Here is a 16,030-nt window from a genome sequence, read left to right on the forward strand (position 1 = left end):
TGACAGAGTAAAGGGCGGTGCCTCAGCCACTGCGTTTCCAGTGCGGGACCCACCTCTGACGATGCTTAGTTTGTGAGGCGAGAGGGGTGGCTTAGGGACTGCATCTTTCTTTTTTTTTGTGGCAACTCCTGTGACGCTTCTGTTCTTCAGAACATCTGTTCCCCAAATCATGACTGCCAAGTTCTTTGTGTACTTGGAATCTCCTTGGGTTACTTGTAGCTGGTGCCATTTCTCCTCATCAACCCAAATCCCGCTTCCCAGATGGACCTGAAAGGGATAAGAACACAAGCAAGCACCTGTTTAGTCGGACAGGATGGTAGCTGGAAATTTTTCTTGTCCTTTAAAAGACACTGCTGCACAACTGCAAGGGATTTGTTCCATAAATACTAATTAACTTTCTTTAAGGGGAATAATCATTTACTGAATACCTGGAACGTGCCAGGCCTTATTCTACTGCTTTATATCCACTATCTCAAAATCTTCACAGCAACCCTGGAAGGAAGGCGTTGGGACACTCTTTTCATTTCAGGTGGAAAAACCAGGTTGAGAAAGGTACAGCTGCTTGCTGAAAGTCACTCAACTCTGAACTTGCAGAGTGGATTTATTTCATCTGGGTGGGGCCTCGTTGTCAGGATGGTTTAAAGCTTCCTAGGTAATTCCTAGGTGTGACAACCACAGCAGGTGGAGTGGGGAGGGAAACCGTCCAGGCTCTGCCACTAACGGAGTGTGTCTGTGCAAGTCCTTTCTGTCTCTGGCTTCAGTTTCCCATGAACTGAACTGGGAGAGTTGGGTTTCAGCTAAATTCCGTCTAGCTGAGAACACCTATGATTTTAACAAATTAAGCACAACCGCTGTGTCTCTGGTCTGACCTGACGGCACACAGAACAAAACACAATCTTATGCTCTTTATAAGGGAAGCACTCAGAAAGTTTCAGTGTAGAGTCATTAAATGCAAAAGTCCTAGAATGATCTAGCAATGAGGTTTGAGATTTTTTTTTTTTTTCCGTTTCTGGCTCTTTTAACAACTCGAAGACCATTTGCTAACATTAATCATTAAAAAAAATTAAATTTTGACTTTGACGTTGCTATTTATGTTGTATTTCTGCTGAGTCTATGGAGGGTGGAAATGGCCTCTGTGGGGATGGAGGAGAGGAAGCCACTGATGAGGTAAACTTTCTGAGGGGAATGGAAAGTCCCTGCCAAGGTCCCTGTCTTCAGAAAGGCTGTAGGTCATCGACCTCGCATGGTCGGGAGGCATCTCAGGAGAGTCTAGTCTGAGAGACGGCACACACACCCAGACTGATGGCAGACCAGCAGGACCCATGTTTGGACATCTTTCTACCGAAGGTTGGCCTGGAAAGCAAGGTGGGCACGCACAGATGGGCAGACAGGTCAGCCAGCGACACTAACACGGCCCACCCACGAATGTCAGCAAGTACCCTATCTACCTGCCATATCTAACGTCACTTCCTTTAGCTCAAAAGATCATTCAGACCTCTGCAGGCATGATGTCAGATAACCAGATCCACCTGGCCTTCCTGTGCTGCAAACTTCGGTGCCATAAATCTGTTCCTACGACTCAGGAAGATAAGTAACCCTGGAGTGAGATGTGCTGCCTGGGGCTGGCTGGGCAACATCGACCCAAGGTCAAGTCTGGCCTTTTCTCTGAAGTCTGAACTGCAGGTGGGCAGTCTGTGTGCCAGACCAGGCATACTGGGGACAAGTTCCCTGCTGCTCCCTGCTGGACCCCAAGTCACCTCCCTGGATGACTCTCTGGGGCTACCCACGCAAGCTTCCTGAGATAGGGGAAAACAAGGGATGTGAGTTATGTTGAATGCAGAATCAGAAAGACTTGGCGATGCAGGACAACTTCAGTTTTCCAAAGATCTCTGCTCTTTTCTAACCTGAGCCTTGCTTTCCTACAACCTTTTAATTTACTGTTCTTAAAAGAGAGATGGCCGTTATCTTAGCCAATGTTCTACAAGAGACAGGGGACACTCATATTTTTTGAGGACCTATAGTGAACTAGGTATTGTACTCTCAGTTTAGTTAATCCTCATAATGACCTTAAGAGATGGAAATAGGTAGAAATAGTTATTCCTACTTGACAGACAGGAACAGAGATTCAGAAGGACTCATTAGTTTTCCTAAGACATACTATCAGTACATTCTGGAATCAAATCCTATGACCCTGCAGCCCATGCTCTCCCGGCCTTCCTGCTGCCACCAGTGTCACGGTGGTGTTCATGGGGGTGGAAACAAAGCAGACCAGTATTCAGATGGCTTTCCTCTTGAGTCTTCCTCTGTACCTGCCCGACCACTGCCCTGGCCAGCACCCACTGCAGTTCACACTGCAGTCAGGGAAACCTGGAGAAAAGCCACGGGCTGGCCTTCCTGCCTCCAGTCCCTGCCCGCTCCAACCCGCGCTGTAAACACTGCCAGATTAATTCCCTAAAACATAGCTTTCCTTCTTTGACTAGATGACTTCCGCAGTCTTTCAGCTCCGTGTTTTTATGTTAACCCTCTGGAATCTTGAATGGCTCCCTGTTTCCTGTTACCTCAAATCCAACCTCCTCAGGCGGCATTAAAGGTCCTCTAGAATCCTGTTTCCATTCAACCTGCTAATCGTACTATGTTCATCACTCAGTGATGCCCCCAAACTCACTCATTTCCTCCTACTTCCAGTGTGTGGTAGGTAACAGAAAGAGGATGGGCTCTGGAGTCTCCAGCCCTGTGTGAATCCTGGCCCTTCCACCTACTAGCTGGGTGTCTTGGGCTAGTCACTTTACCTCTCTGAACCTTACTTTTCTCAGCTGTACCAGAGGCAGATCACCACCTAATTCACAGAGCTGTTTTGAGGATTCAGTGAGATAACATGAGTCGAACGTCAGGAGGACGGCACACAACCAGAAACTGTTACTTCCTTTGCCTTCTTTCCCCCGTCCACGTCTCTGCTCATGCCTCTCCCTGACCCAGGGATGAGTGCCTTCCCTTATGCCTTCTTAAGCCTGCTAATCTTTCAAGCCCCAGTCCCCAATGCAGGAAAACCTCCTTCACTACTCCAGGGCTAAGCTCTATCCCTTCTGAACTTCTAGCCTAGTGAGAGGCTTCACTACCTGATTCAGCCCCACGTCTCTGTGGGGAGAGGTCGAGGCTCTGCCTCCTTTGCCTCCTACAAAGTGATCAGGACTAGTCTGAACACAAGGCAGTAAGAAACTGATGTGCATATTTAATATGACTTAGTGTCACTGGCTTTCAGTTCTGATGAGCTGCTGTTCCTTGGAGAAGAAAATATTTTCTGACATGCATTCGAACACAAGGCCAATTTTACAGCACAGAAAGAAGTGGCCCTGGGTAAGACCAATCACAGGTATATGTTGGGGCATTTGGGACAAGGGCTCCTGAGGTCAACAAAGCTCTGGGTCATGACCCATTTTCAGGGGTGAAGAATAGACTGGAAAGAGCACTGACCTGGAAGCCAGGTGATCCGGCTTCTAGTTCCTGCCTGCCTGCCTCTGATCTGTTGTATAACTATAGACGAGCCCCTTCTCTGGATGTATTTCCCCATCTATGCCATGTATAAATTAGACTATTTAAACTTTAATGGTCTTTGCAGCTTTATGATTCAACGAGTTTTTGAAATAAAATATCTTAAGACAAAGAAAGGCAATGCACTTTAGCAAAATCAGAAAGTAGCTTTCATGGCAAGCCCTATTCACATAAAGCCCCATTTGACCAAAGTGTTAGCCTTGTGCTTTCAAGGGAGGTTATTAAAAGTATGGCATCTGGTGGGATGGGACTTGATCAAAAAAATGCCTTTGTGAAATGTTTTGTAGGACAAAACCAGTTTCCTGCTAGGAAATGGATCCCATCCCCATGCTCTAGGCAGCACAGAGATTAAGGCAGAAAGAAGGAAGGGTCAGAAATGACTGCAGAGCCAAGAACAATGATGTCTGCTTCTGGGATGTGGGGACTGCTGTTCTAGGAAGCTGCCATCCATTTCCAGGAAGTCTGCTTCCTTCCTCTCCCTTAATAAATTTCTCTGATTGCAAATTAGCTGCAAACGGAAGCCAGGTTAGTTTTACAGCAAAGTGTTGGCAATAATCAATGAAAAAGGAAATCTGGCACTTTAAAGATCTGTCGTGCAACTCGAGAGTGAAAAAATTAAATGACCCTTGAGAGACCCATTTTCCTGGAGGAAAAATTATCCTTTGCAAAAGAGACCCTCATAATGCTCAGAAACTGTCCATCGGTCTTCAAAGCAAGAGAGAAACAGATTTCTCTTAGAAGCTACTTGAAGAAAAAGTCTATAGTCATTCCACAACGTGATCGTGACTAAAAAGAAGTCAACAAAGACAGAATAGTCTTTTCTTTATCTTCAGTTGGGAAAGGTTCACCAAACTTAGACACACAGTTTGAGCCATTGTTAATGACTATGGAGAGCATCGATCTGATCCCACCTGGCACAGACAGAGACGCTGAGGCCCAGAGAAGGGAAACCCCACTCAGAGTCACACAGGTAGGACAAAGATAGAGCTAAGCTTAAACTCAGGCTCCAGGCTGCCTACTTCCACTCTGTCATGCCACCTCTCACCTGCAAAGCAGACTCTTTTTTTTTTTTTTTTTTTTTTTCGGTACGCGGGCCTCTCACTGTTGTGGCCCCTCCCGCTGCGGAGCACAGGCTCTGGATGCCCAGGCTCAGCGGCCATGGCTCACGGGCCCAGCCGCTCCGCGGCATGTGGGATCTTCCCGGACCAGGGCATGAACCCGTGTCCCCTGCATCGGCAGGCGGACTCTCAGCCACTGCGCCACGAGGGAAGCCCTACAAAGCAGACTCTTAAAGCTTGCTGGCTGCAGCAAGGCAAGGCAGGATGGGCCTATGGTTTGGCCCTCTGGAGGGGAGGAAGTGCTCCATGGAGATGAGGGCGGCATATCCAAGAGAGCCTGAAAGACTAACAAGTTTCATTTCCTTAGCTTTGGCTATTTGCTTTGGCTCAGTCTGGCCAGCTGCAGGGATATATCTGGACAAACCCAAATAAAACAACCTTTTCTTTCTCATCAACCCACTGGGGAACAGTACTGGATAAATAGAGACCTTTTGAAGCATAAGGCAAGAAAAGCAGACTGACACAGATGAGTCTCTGGGGAGAAGGAGAGGTGATGTCTGTAATGTATGCCATGGTAGCAGAGAATATTACAGTCAAACTGCATCTGACCAGTGCCTAGACAAAGGGAGCCAATATATTTCCTCCAAGACGAATTCATTTGGATGTTGGAAGAATATTAGAAGTCTTCTCCCTGACCTGCTACTATATCATCATGTGACTTTAAGACTTCCAAAGGCTATTCCATTACTTTTCACCCCTGTACTAATATAACTACTAATATTGCTTAAGTTTTCTTTCATAACATTTTTTCAAGAGTCTTACAAAAAAATCTGAGGAGTTATATGTGGTCCTAGGACTGTGGGCTAACCACGCTGAATGTACAACTTGAAAGCAGCTTAGGGGTAAGGAGCATGTCCCATTCACTTCTGTATCCCTGGCATTAATTTTATTTATTTATTTATTTATTTATTAAAGATTTTTTTTTTTTTTTGATGTGGACAATTTTCAAAGTCTTTACTGAATTTGTTACAATATTGCTTCTGTTTTATGTTTTGGTTCTTTGGCCACGAGCCTGTGGGATCTTAGCTCCCCAACCAGGGATTGAACCCGCACCCACTGGAAGGCGAAGTCTTAACCACTGGACCGCCAGGGAAGTCCCATGTATCCCTGCCATTTAGGGCGGGGCTTAGAACACACAGGTACTTTGTAAACGGTGAATGGATAAATATTGAGTCGTATCTGTATCTGTAAATCAGATATTTCTAGATCACCTTATCAATTTTATGCATCTGGTTTCATTGAATTATCATTTTAAAATACATTCTCACTAATAAGCTATTTTTAAATGTCAGTTTAGTTTTACAGTTGCTTTGGCCCAATATTTACCAAAAAAAAAAAAAGAAAAAAAGAAAAAAAGGAAAAGGAAGAGAAAAAGAAAAAGTCCTAGTAAAGCTCCACTAGTTATAACACATGGATTCTGGAAGCAGTCACCCAGGGCTAGGCCAGGAGGCCAACTGGTCAAGCTGTGACTCGGGAAGCTCCCATCATACTCTCCATCTTCACACTGACTAACCAACACTTGCAGGGAATGGATAGTGAGCTTGAAACACTACCTTGCCATTGTCTAGGATATACTTGTCCATGACAGGTGCAGGAGCAGGGTAATAGGACGACGTATTTGCTTCCTCACTGAAAGTGCTCCGTAACTCCGGCTCGGGCTCGAGACATTCTGACTTTACTTTTTCCAAGTCAATGGCGGGACCTAGGCAGTTAAGAAAAGAGATCTGTCTAGAACTCCAAGGAAAAGAAAAGGCAAATATTTTAACTAGGCATCTATCAGCACATAGCGGCACACAAAAAATATGTTGGCTTATTTTTGTCCATTGGACTACACTTAAACCCAAGCTTGAAAATAACATGAGGTATGAATGTCGCGGGAAAAGTTGGAAAACTGGAAGACAAGAATGGACGAGAAGCTAATTAAGCATGAATGAGAAGCAGTCTTCTAGGGTGTCACTGTCTGAATGAAAACACAGGGGACTCTACTTCCTGCAGAGGAAAGAGGTCCTGTTAAGACCGGGGTGGAGACCGGGTGGCAATGACTCCAGTATGCAAATTGTGTATTTGCCGAAACCCCATCTCTGCAGCCTATGTGAAGTAGGCCACAGCAGAAGATAGGAAAGTGGGGGGGAGAAATGCAAAGGCCTCCCCCTCCCAAGACCTAGTATCTAGGCAGGAGCATTTCAACCAAGAAATTAAAATACAATACAGATTAAGCCCCCGATTGCCTGAACCAGCAGCTACCCTGATTTTTATTTTAATGCAATGAACACAAATTATGCATGGTTTAAACTGTGAAAGCCAGCTAGATAAATGGTGGTGGTTTCTAAGGGGGATATTTTCTTCTCCATTAGCTTTTAAAAATGATGGACTATTTTTCAAATCGCCTATTGTGTCTTGATTACCAAAGGGCAGAGAAACAGGATGAAAATGAGTAAATAAGGCCAAATGACTAGATTAACTTTTGCAGGGGAGCAACTCCAAAGGCCAACGGAGAGTTTAGCATCCTGGAGATTCTCCCTATGCAAATACTTCAGGGTTTAATGGGAGCAGAAGTTCAGCTACTGCCAAAGCCGGTCCCCAGGGCTGTGCATACAACTTAAGTAACCAGTGGGTTTCAGGGTCCAACCTTCCCTTATCCCTACCACATGGGCCACTTGGGACAGAGTTCTTTGTGTACTAAAGCCCTCACCAACAATCTGGCTGCAATTCTATGTTCAATTGCCACACCTTTGCTTTGGCTGGTGGTCGGGAAGGTATTGGTGATTGTTTACAAAAATTCCTCATGACAGGGCTTCCCAGAACAAGAATATCACTCCTGAGTTGCTGGCTGCTGCCATCTGCAAGACAGATCTCTGCAGTCTCCAATATTTAAGTTTGAACACACAAAGCTGAATGCAGCATGGCTGGGGAGTAACACAGCGTTGACAGAAAAGGAGGGCTCATCTTGGGAGACCATCTCCCCATTCTGCGTGACCTACTCAAGAGCTGGGCCTAAGGCTGATTCTTCTTTGTCCCCAGCACCTGGAATGAGGAGGTGCTCTCTGAATGTTTGTTAAATGAATACAAGAATGACAAGAATGAATGAATAACTCTAAAGTTTCAGAAGCAGATGCCAAACTTTATCTTCTCTCTGTGTGAGATCTCAGTTGCATTTCTGAGATATAAGCAAACTCAAGTGGAGCATTTGATCTTTTCTTAGCTCAGGGAAGAAGTAATTACTTCAATTTCCCCAAAAGGGCCTGGCCAAGTTGGCATCTGAGGTCTCTTCCTGCTCTGACATTCAGCAACACGAAAAAGGAATGGGCTGAGAGGGGGTGGTCCATGCAGCCACTGGAGCACAGGTAATCTTTGGCAAGATAGCTTCCCTCCTCTGGAGCCTCCTCTTCCTTCTGTGAGAGGAAGGTGTTGGAGAAGAGATCGAATCCATCTCAGCTCTGACTTTATCTAGTTCTCTCCCACCCATCTCCACAATGGCTGCTAAAGAGATCTACTCACGACCAGGTCCTTCCTGGCTTAGGCCCCCATTACCCTCAAAATTAAGTTGCACACCATAGATAGCCTCCTGAAGGCCCAGAATAACCAGCCTCCTCTCTACCTCTGGCGCTCAATTCCTGCTCTCCCCTGACACTGCTCACGTCCCCCAGATGCTGTGTTGTCCCAAGCCTCTGAGCCTTTGGACGTGCTATTGTTTTGGCCTTGAACGCCCCCTCATCTGCCTGCCAAGGCCCTGGTCAGACTGCAGAACAGAGCTTACATGTCTCCTCCGTGAGGCCTTGCCCCGATCATTACCAAGTAGGGGGTCTCTAAATTGTAAATACTTCCAGCAGGTTGTACTTGCAATCATCGACCAATCTGTTGTCCACATCAAACTGTTAAGCTCTTCAAGGGCAAAGTTTTACTCTCTTTGCAATCCTGGCACCTAGGGCTAGGCCTGGCACGTTGCAGGCTCTCAGTAAATTCTTCATAACATGAGAGGGGAGAGAAAGTTGTGGGCAAGAAAGAGACCTCAGTGGGCTGGAGCAGAGATTCTGAAATAAAGCCCTGCTGCTGAGTGGAGGTGCTTGGGGGCGGTGGTCGGGGTGGGTGGGAGGGAAGCTGTTGTCAAATATCTGAAACCTGTTTGCAGCCGTGAAAGTAGAAGCTAGGGCTGTAAAACAGAAATTGGAAACATCTAGCCAAGGGAACGGACAGTTCAGATGGCTATAGGGGGACGCGTGAGGGACATCAGAAGGAGTAAGGGCTGAGAGCAAAAGGTCACCTCTCTGGCTCCACCCTCTGCTGGTCCCCTCTTCCGAGATTCCGAAGTGGCCTAACCAGGTCCCTTGGACGCTCCCCTCCCCCGATGATAATCAGATGCACTCATCTGTTTCTATGCCTGCCCCTCACCAGACCACCGTGAGGCTTGAGGGCGGGCAGAGACCTCGTCCTTTTATGTCAGAGACCAGGGCTCCACACAACGCCTGGTTCCAATTCAATCCTCGACAGGCAGTTTTACACATCAGTAATTACCTAACCCTTCTGACTCTGTTGCCTCACCTGAAAGGAGGGATGACAAGAGCGACTTGGCCAGACTGAAGATTAAACGAGTTACATATGAAATGATGAATCCAGACTCTGGCACGAAGCAGGTGCTCAGTAAACAGCGGCTCTCCCCCACTGCCCCTCCCCCACACGAGGGTCATATTGGGTGCTCAGTTAGTCACTGCTAGTCCCTGGGAGCCAGGGCGCTGCTGGTCTTCTTTTGCCCCAAGTGCCTAGCACGGGCCCAGCCCAGAGCAGATGCCTGCACTCCACAGCACACCCACGCTATGTTCCCCTGTGCTGGTCTCCTCAGGGACCAACGGAGTTTTGTCAAATACTGAGGCTATTGTCCTGGGATCTTCTGGCTCTCAAGGAACACTGCTTCCTAACGTACCCGATCAGCACTGTTTAAAATACCTGGTGGCTGCCAGGGATATTTTTTTTTAACAACTTTATTGGAGTATAATTGCTCTACAATGGTGTGTTAGTTTCTGCTTTATAACAGAGTGAATCAGCTATACGTATGCATATACCCCCATATCCCCTCCCTCCCACGTCTCCCTCCCCCCCTCCCTATCCCACCCCTCTGCACCGCTCTCCTCAACTGCCTCCTCTGGCATTATATACAGAAGGTACCTGGTGCCTCAGCAAGGAGGAGATACCAACCAAAGGCTCATCTTGGAAGGGGTGTGTCAGGAGACCTGGGTGTGGATCCAAGTTGCATGACCTGAGACACGCCACCTCACCTCTCTGAGCCTCAGCTTTCCTACCTGCAAAGTGGGGACTTGCCAATAGCCACCTGATAATGCCTCTGGAGAGACTGGCACTGAGGCAGGCAGAGAACAGAGGCTCTGACACAGGCTCAGAAAATGGCAGATGAATGAAGGAATGAATCAATCAGTAAAGCAGGGTGTTCAGTATTACAGAATCAGAGAGAAAAGGAACAAAAAGCATGTGGTTTCTTTGGGGAGAGGAGGGAGGGCCTCTAGTGCTTTTAATTTAAAAAGGAGAAAAAACACTTCATTGCAAATTTTAGTAGGCTCCACTATGATGTTGGCAATTTACATCTCATTACAACAAACGCTTCAGATTGCTGTTTTGCTTTTAAAAATTTCTGAGGCATTGTTCTCCTTCAAACATACGTGACCAAATTAGCCACAATAATAAGCACTTGCGCTGAGAGACGGCATTGCACGATCTGGTGCAGATATTTTAAGTAACAAAGGAACTTTTTTCACTTGTGGGAAGAGTAGGAATCAAAAAAAAAAAAAAAGGCTTTTGATCCACTTCAGGTTTATTTTGGAGAAAATATACCTTCCACGGAGAGAAACCTCTCAGCTGGGTAAAGAAAGCTTTTGAAAGAGTATAAAAGATAGTGCTTGTCTTTTCATTCAGTCATTCATGAGCCCATTCATCACACAATCCCTGACTGCAGACCAAGATGGAGCCCTGGAAGAGGCACTGGGGACCCAGAGACAAATACAGCACGTCCCAATTCTGGACAAGCTGAGAATGTAACACGTAAAACTCTTATTACACAGCATACAAATAGCTGTGAGTTGATGGACAAATACTGGGTTTAGTGCTAGAAAACCTGGTGTAAATCCTGGTTCTATTATTTCCTTTACTTTTTTAAGCCCCAGAGGCCTCTCCCATGAAATGGGAATCGTGGCACACAGTAAGAGGCTTGGTAAACGTTTGCTGGCACAACAAATAAATGAAATTACACCATTCTCTGTTCTTGTCTACCTTCAACTGGACTAACGCTATTCTTCCTGAAAACCTGTCTAAAAAGTTAATGCTTATGTTACTTCCAGGAGGCTTAAAAATCACCTATATCTTCAAAATATATGTTTGGACACTAAATACCATTTCTGATTTCGGCTGAAACAAAAAAGGTTAATAATATTAGATTTTTTCTGAAAAAGTATTAAAGCCTTCCATTCATTTCTGCAAGTAAATAGGAAGTTTCTCTGCTATAGGTATAATTCTAGTTTCTTCCTAAATGCAAAATGAATCAAGTCAAAATACTTAAAGCATGCCCCTACTGCAGCACAGAGGCACACTGGGTTTGGCAAAAAAAAAAAAAAAAGATGATTACACTTGTTGAAAGGACCTGAGCATGGGAACAGCTAGTAGCAATGAAGGAGGTAGTACACAAAGGCCTTGGAAAGAGACAGTGGCAGGTGGATCCCCCTCTGTGGGCCCCAGCATCCCCTCTCAAAAGGCGTCGGCCACTCTCATCTGCTGCAGTAGCTACGCATCTGTTTCTTGGCCCCGTTGTGCTTCCAGTGAGAGCTGGGACAAATGTGGTCTCATTCCTTCAGTGAGAACCTACTAGGCACCTACCAAGTGCCAGCCCTGGGTTAGGTGGCTTTGAGTGATGTGCAGTCCAGTAGTGGAAAGAGATAGGCAACAGGTCATTACCATCCTGACAAGGGTAAGGATAAAGACTTGGGAACAGAAGCAAAGGACAGGGTGCTACACCTGGAGGAGATTAGGAAGACTTCAGCAGGACGGTCACCAACTTCTGTGCTGGGGCCTGGAACGGGTTGGGAGGGCTGGGGTGGGGTAGTTATCTTCATATGGTGAAGGCAAATGGAGGCGCACTGACCGACCAGCAAGTGGGCAGCATGATGACCTGCACAGGTTGGGGAGGGAGAGGTCACCACTGGCTCCGGGATCGTGGAAGGCTTTAGGGAAGAGGTGCGCTCCGACCGGAGCCTGATGGGTGATAAGGTCTAGGGAAGGTGGAGGGCTGGTCAGGCAGGGGGATGGCATCCCCATCAGCCACAGCTCCTTGGGTCCTTCCCCCAACCCTCCCCGTTTTCTGAGGGCCCTTTGTGCGTGAGGGCTGGGGTAGGCTTTGCTGAGCAAAGGCAGGAGAGGCCGTTCTGGCCAGAGGTACTGGATTGGACAAAAGCCCTGCAGCTCATGTGGATGCCCTCACAGTGGGGCTGGTCCCTCGGGGAGTCAGAACTGCAGAGCAGAGCTGGAATGGACCTAGAGAGCCCCTCTCCATGGGGTAGAAGCCCAGGAAAACAGGGGTGGCAGGAGCTGGCCCAAATCCCCAGTCGTGGGGGTCAAGGTATCCTCCCCACTGTGAGGAACTGCAGATGCCCATTTCAAAGGACATGTTTGCTTCTCCCTGAAAAGGAAAGGTGACCAACACTCGCTGAACATCTTCTCTGTTGGTACCTTACATTGAAATACCTATTATTTAAACCTTTTAATCTTGACACCCCAGTGTCAAGTTATTATTTGTTTACCATCTTCCTGGTTAGGACGGAAACTCCGAGGACAGCTGCCGTCCCAGTCACGGCTATATCCCCAGCACCCAGCACGACGTCCCCGGCCCACAACGAACACTCATTAAACTAAACATGTGTTGAATGAAACAGGTTAATCCTCATGACAGTCTTGCAAAATCTATCTTATTATCTTTGTAGAGGCTCAGAGAGGTAAAGTAACTTGATGAAAGTCAAAAAATTCAGGGTTGCTAGACTCCCAAAGACTTGCTCTTTCCCTACACCTCTCTGGCTGACTGCAGTTTTCAGACTGCACGGGCTTCTCACGTAATGCCCACTCTGTGGGACCCTCAGCATCTCTGACCTTCTCTCACCTTCCTAGGGTGTCCGTGAAGATCCACAATCATGCAGGGGGGCAGCTGGGAGGAGAGGGTATCACCAGGATTCATCTCACCTCTAGGAGCTCTGAGCCTACCCCCTGCCAGCTGGTGGCCAAAGCTGGGCTGGTTCTTCGTCTATGGTTCTTCCACCTTCCTCCCCGCCCAACTGTCTGGACCCAGGGAGCATCCAAATGGCAAGGATATGCAGAACAGCATGGGCCTGGGCTGCCAGACAGGCACTGAAGGCCTCACACATGCACTGTGTGCATGTGACATGGCCTTTGGCTATGGACCAGAACTGGCTGGGTGGGAAGACTGCGGGGGTTGTGGTGGGAATAAGTGGGGCGGCGTAAGAGCTGCCCTCAGAAGCCTGAAGGGCTGCCACGGGCACGGTGAGCACCTGTGGGCAGGAGTTATGGGGGGGCAGAGTTTCACCATACGGCTGACATCTCCCAAGCAAGTCAATCTGTGGCTTTGGCTTTGCTGGCTCTTGCCTTCAGACCATGAGCCCTTCCAGAGCAGCAACGATTTGATCTGCTTGGTTCAGAAGAAGAGGGTGACCCCGAGGTTGAGGGACTGAACCCCAGGCCGCTCCAGTGGGGAGGATCCCCTGTGGGCCACGGGGCAGTTCTAGGTGCTCTCACCTGCCTCTGCAGCCTTGTCTCTCCCTCCTACTTACTTCTCCTCTGCGCAGTCCAGTCAGAAACCGCTTGTGGTTCCTGAATAAGCCAGCCTCTGTCGTAACTCCATCAGGCTCTCCTGTCATCTGGACACGTTCACTTCCTCTCTCTGAGCCCGCATCCTCACCTGACGATGCTATCTACTGCTGAGGTTGTTTTCTGTGTGAAAAGCGTCTAACGGCAGGCTCAAAGCAGGTGTTCAGAGGGGCCAGCCACTGCCCTTAATAAGGAGCCCTTTCCCATCTCTCCCACCTCCACCTGCTCTGACTGGCAAAGCCAGTGGAAAACAAGCCTGCCACACAGCCACACCGAAGCCCACGACCAGCAAGGCAAAGCCCTGTTTCAAGTGGGAAAGAAGCACAGTCCTGTTCTGGCAATGAAGAGAAGCCCAGCGACTCCTGCATGTCCCGGCTCCCCGAGCAGGAAAAAAGGGACAGCCTGGAGTTGTCCCTCAGCCCCCTCCCCACTGCCCCAGAAAAATGAACGCTAGGGAAAAAGAGGAAGGAGGGTCCTGGACCATCCTGCCACTCTGAAATCAGCTCTTGAAACAATCTAGGATGAACTGTGGCTAATGTGTTGATTCAGTCTAGAGTGCAGAAAGTCCTTCTAAGTGGGAGATGGCCAATACCTTTAAGAGAAACAATTCCAGTCCTCACTGCTAGACCTTTTCCTGCCACCCGGGGTTAGCAGGCCCTGGGCACAGCGGTTTGGGCCCCACTGGGCACAGCGGTTTGGGCCCCACTCTATCAGTAAGTGAGTGGCAGGCTGTGGACCTCCTAGGTCACGGGGATACCACTCATCCTCTGAGCCCTACCTCAAAGCCCAACTTTTGTGAGCACTCCTGTGTATTGGGGAGAGTGAACTGAAGGCTGGAGGAGGTGGAAAAGAGCTCTGAGTGGAACAGGCCCCAGAAGGAGAGCCGTGACAAAGAGAAAATTGAGCCATAAACAGTGATGTCTGAAGAATCAAGGGGGTCAAAAGGAGTGCTTGAGGACTGGAGATAGGAAGACTGGAATTCTGCCCAGGAAAAGAGGGAGAGTTCAATAAGCCATAGACCGGTGAGCTTGAGATCGAGTCCAGGCATACCTATAAAATAGATGATTCAAATAGGATTTCTGAGCACTTACAAGGGAAAGCAGCAATGTCCAGGAGACAGGAGGGGTTGACCAAAGACTAAGATATGCCAAGACAACCACATCTGTGCTCTGCTGTAGGACAATGATTGCCTACGGCGTGCCACGCATCATATACACATCATCTCATGCGAATCCTCAAATGATCCTACGTCAATTCATGCTGGACCCACTGAGCACTTACTATGTGCCAGCCCCTGGGCAGAAGTCTTTACATGCATTTGCTCATTTAATTCTCTTAAGAACCATAAAGGTTGGTACTGCCATTGACCTTGCTTTTTGGATGAGGAAACTACAGCCCAGGAAGTTTTAAGTAATCTGCCCAAGGTAACAAAATCAGACTACGGAAAAGCCAGGGTTCAAAACTCCAGTATTTCTGGCCTCAGGGCCCATGCAGGCTCTTAAGTCACTGACCATCCTCTCCGGCCTGTATGTGGTAGGCATTAAGATATCCATTTTACAGAGGAGAAAACAGAGGCTAAGAAGGGTTAAATCATTTGCTTGAAGCTGCACAGTTAAAGAATTAAGAGAGCCGAGATTCAAACCCAAGTAATATCTGCTGCCAAAGCCCACGGTGCCTCCAGTACAGGGGAGAGCCGGCAGGAGGCATTGGCTGACGTCAACTGCCTTTTCAAAGGCACTGTCAGAGACCTGTGCTCAGAGTCCAGCTCAGACCGCACAAGATTTTAAAGATCAAAGCTGGTATTTTAACGGACCTTGGACGGAACACAAGGCACGAGCCCAGAGGAGAACAGAGGTGACAGAAACCCAGCTCTAAAGAGCCAAGGCAGATTTGCGGGCCACAGTGGCTTTCTCCTTCAAAAGTTTCAACTAGCTTGTGATCTGGCCGACAGGGACATATATTATCTCTTCTTTTTGCCTTCTCCTCTCTCAAGTGGAGATAATAATCCTTACCTGGCCTTGCAGTAAGGCTATCGGAATAGTCCAATGAGATAAAAATGTCAAGGTCTTTGAAGCCTGTGAAGTGTCTTGTACATGTGAATTACTGATATTCTTCTTCTTATCTATGCCTCTTCTGGTCAGAGCTCATCATCTCCACCTACATTCCCTACAAAGCACACACAAAATCCAAAGCCATCATATGCCTCCCCCTGCAGCTACAGCATTTGCTCTGTTCTGTCCGGTGTACAGGGCTGCGCCCCGCCTCGGGCTGCGTGTGCATCTTGAAGGCAGGGATTCCGTCTCCTCCTCTGTGTCACTCACAGAGCCCTTTCCAGCCTTAGTTGAACTAATGTTACCTGAAACACACTGGAATGATTTTAACTATCTAAGAGTTACTTAGAGTGCTAAAAGCTGAGGGTGATGTCTAAGCCTCGGTCTTTGACCTCTAAGAGCAAGGAATCTGGCTGAGGGGAAACCAAGACAGACGCTAGAGTT

The 16,030-nt window shown here is 47.7% G+C and overlaps 2 protein-coding genes across 5 annotated transcripts in view; both read right to left on the minus strand.

The window, feature by feature from the left end:
* Positions 1-16,030, minus strand: part of AGBL4 (AGBL carboxypeptidase 4) — a gene marked incomplete at both ends in the record, with an annotated part of 1,397,496 nt that overhangs the window by 220,004 nt on the left and 1,161,462 nt on the right. The gene's annotated exons all lie outside the window — the stretch shown is intronic.
* Positions 1-16,030, minus strand: part of BEND5 (BEN domain containing 5) — a gene marked incomplete at its 5' end in the record, with an annotated part of 47,741 nt that overhangs the window by 9,101 nt on the left and 22,610 nt on the right. For all 4 annotated transcript variants that reach the window (XM_082615118.1, XM_082615120.1, XM_082615121.1 and 1 more), the window contains 2 exons: positions 54-267; positions 6,221-6,369. In XM_082615118.1, the coding sequence (XP_082471244.1) occupies positions 54-267; positions 6,221-6,369 (363 nt within the window). The remainder of the gene's footprint in view (positions 1-53; positions 268-6,220; positions 6,370-16,030) is intronic.

Source organism: Mesoplodon mirus, assembly GCF_964341445.2.
Source record: "Mesoplodon mirus genome assembly, chromosome: 3".
NCBI classification, from domain to species: Eukaryota; Metazoa; Chordata; class Mammalia; order Artiodactyla; family Ziphiidae; genus Mesoplodon; species Mesoplodon mirus.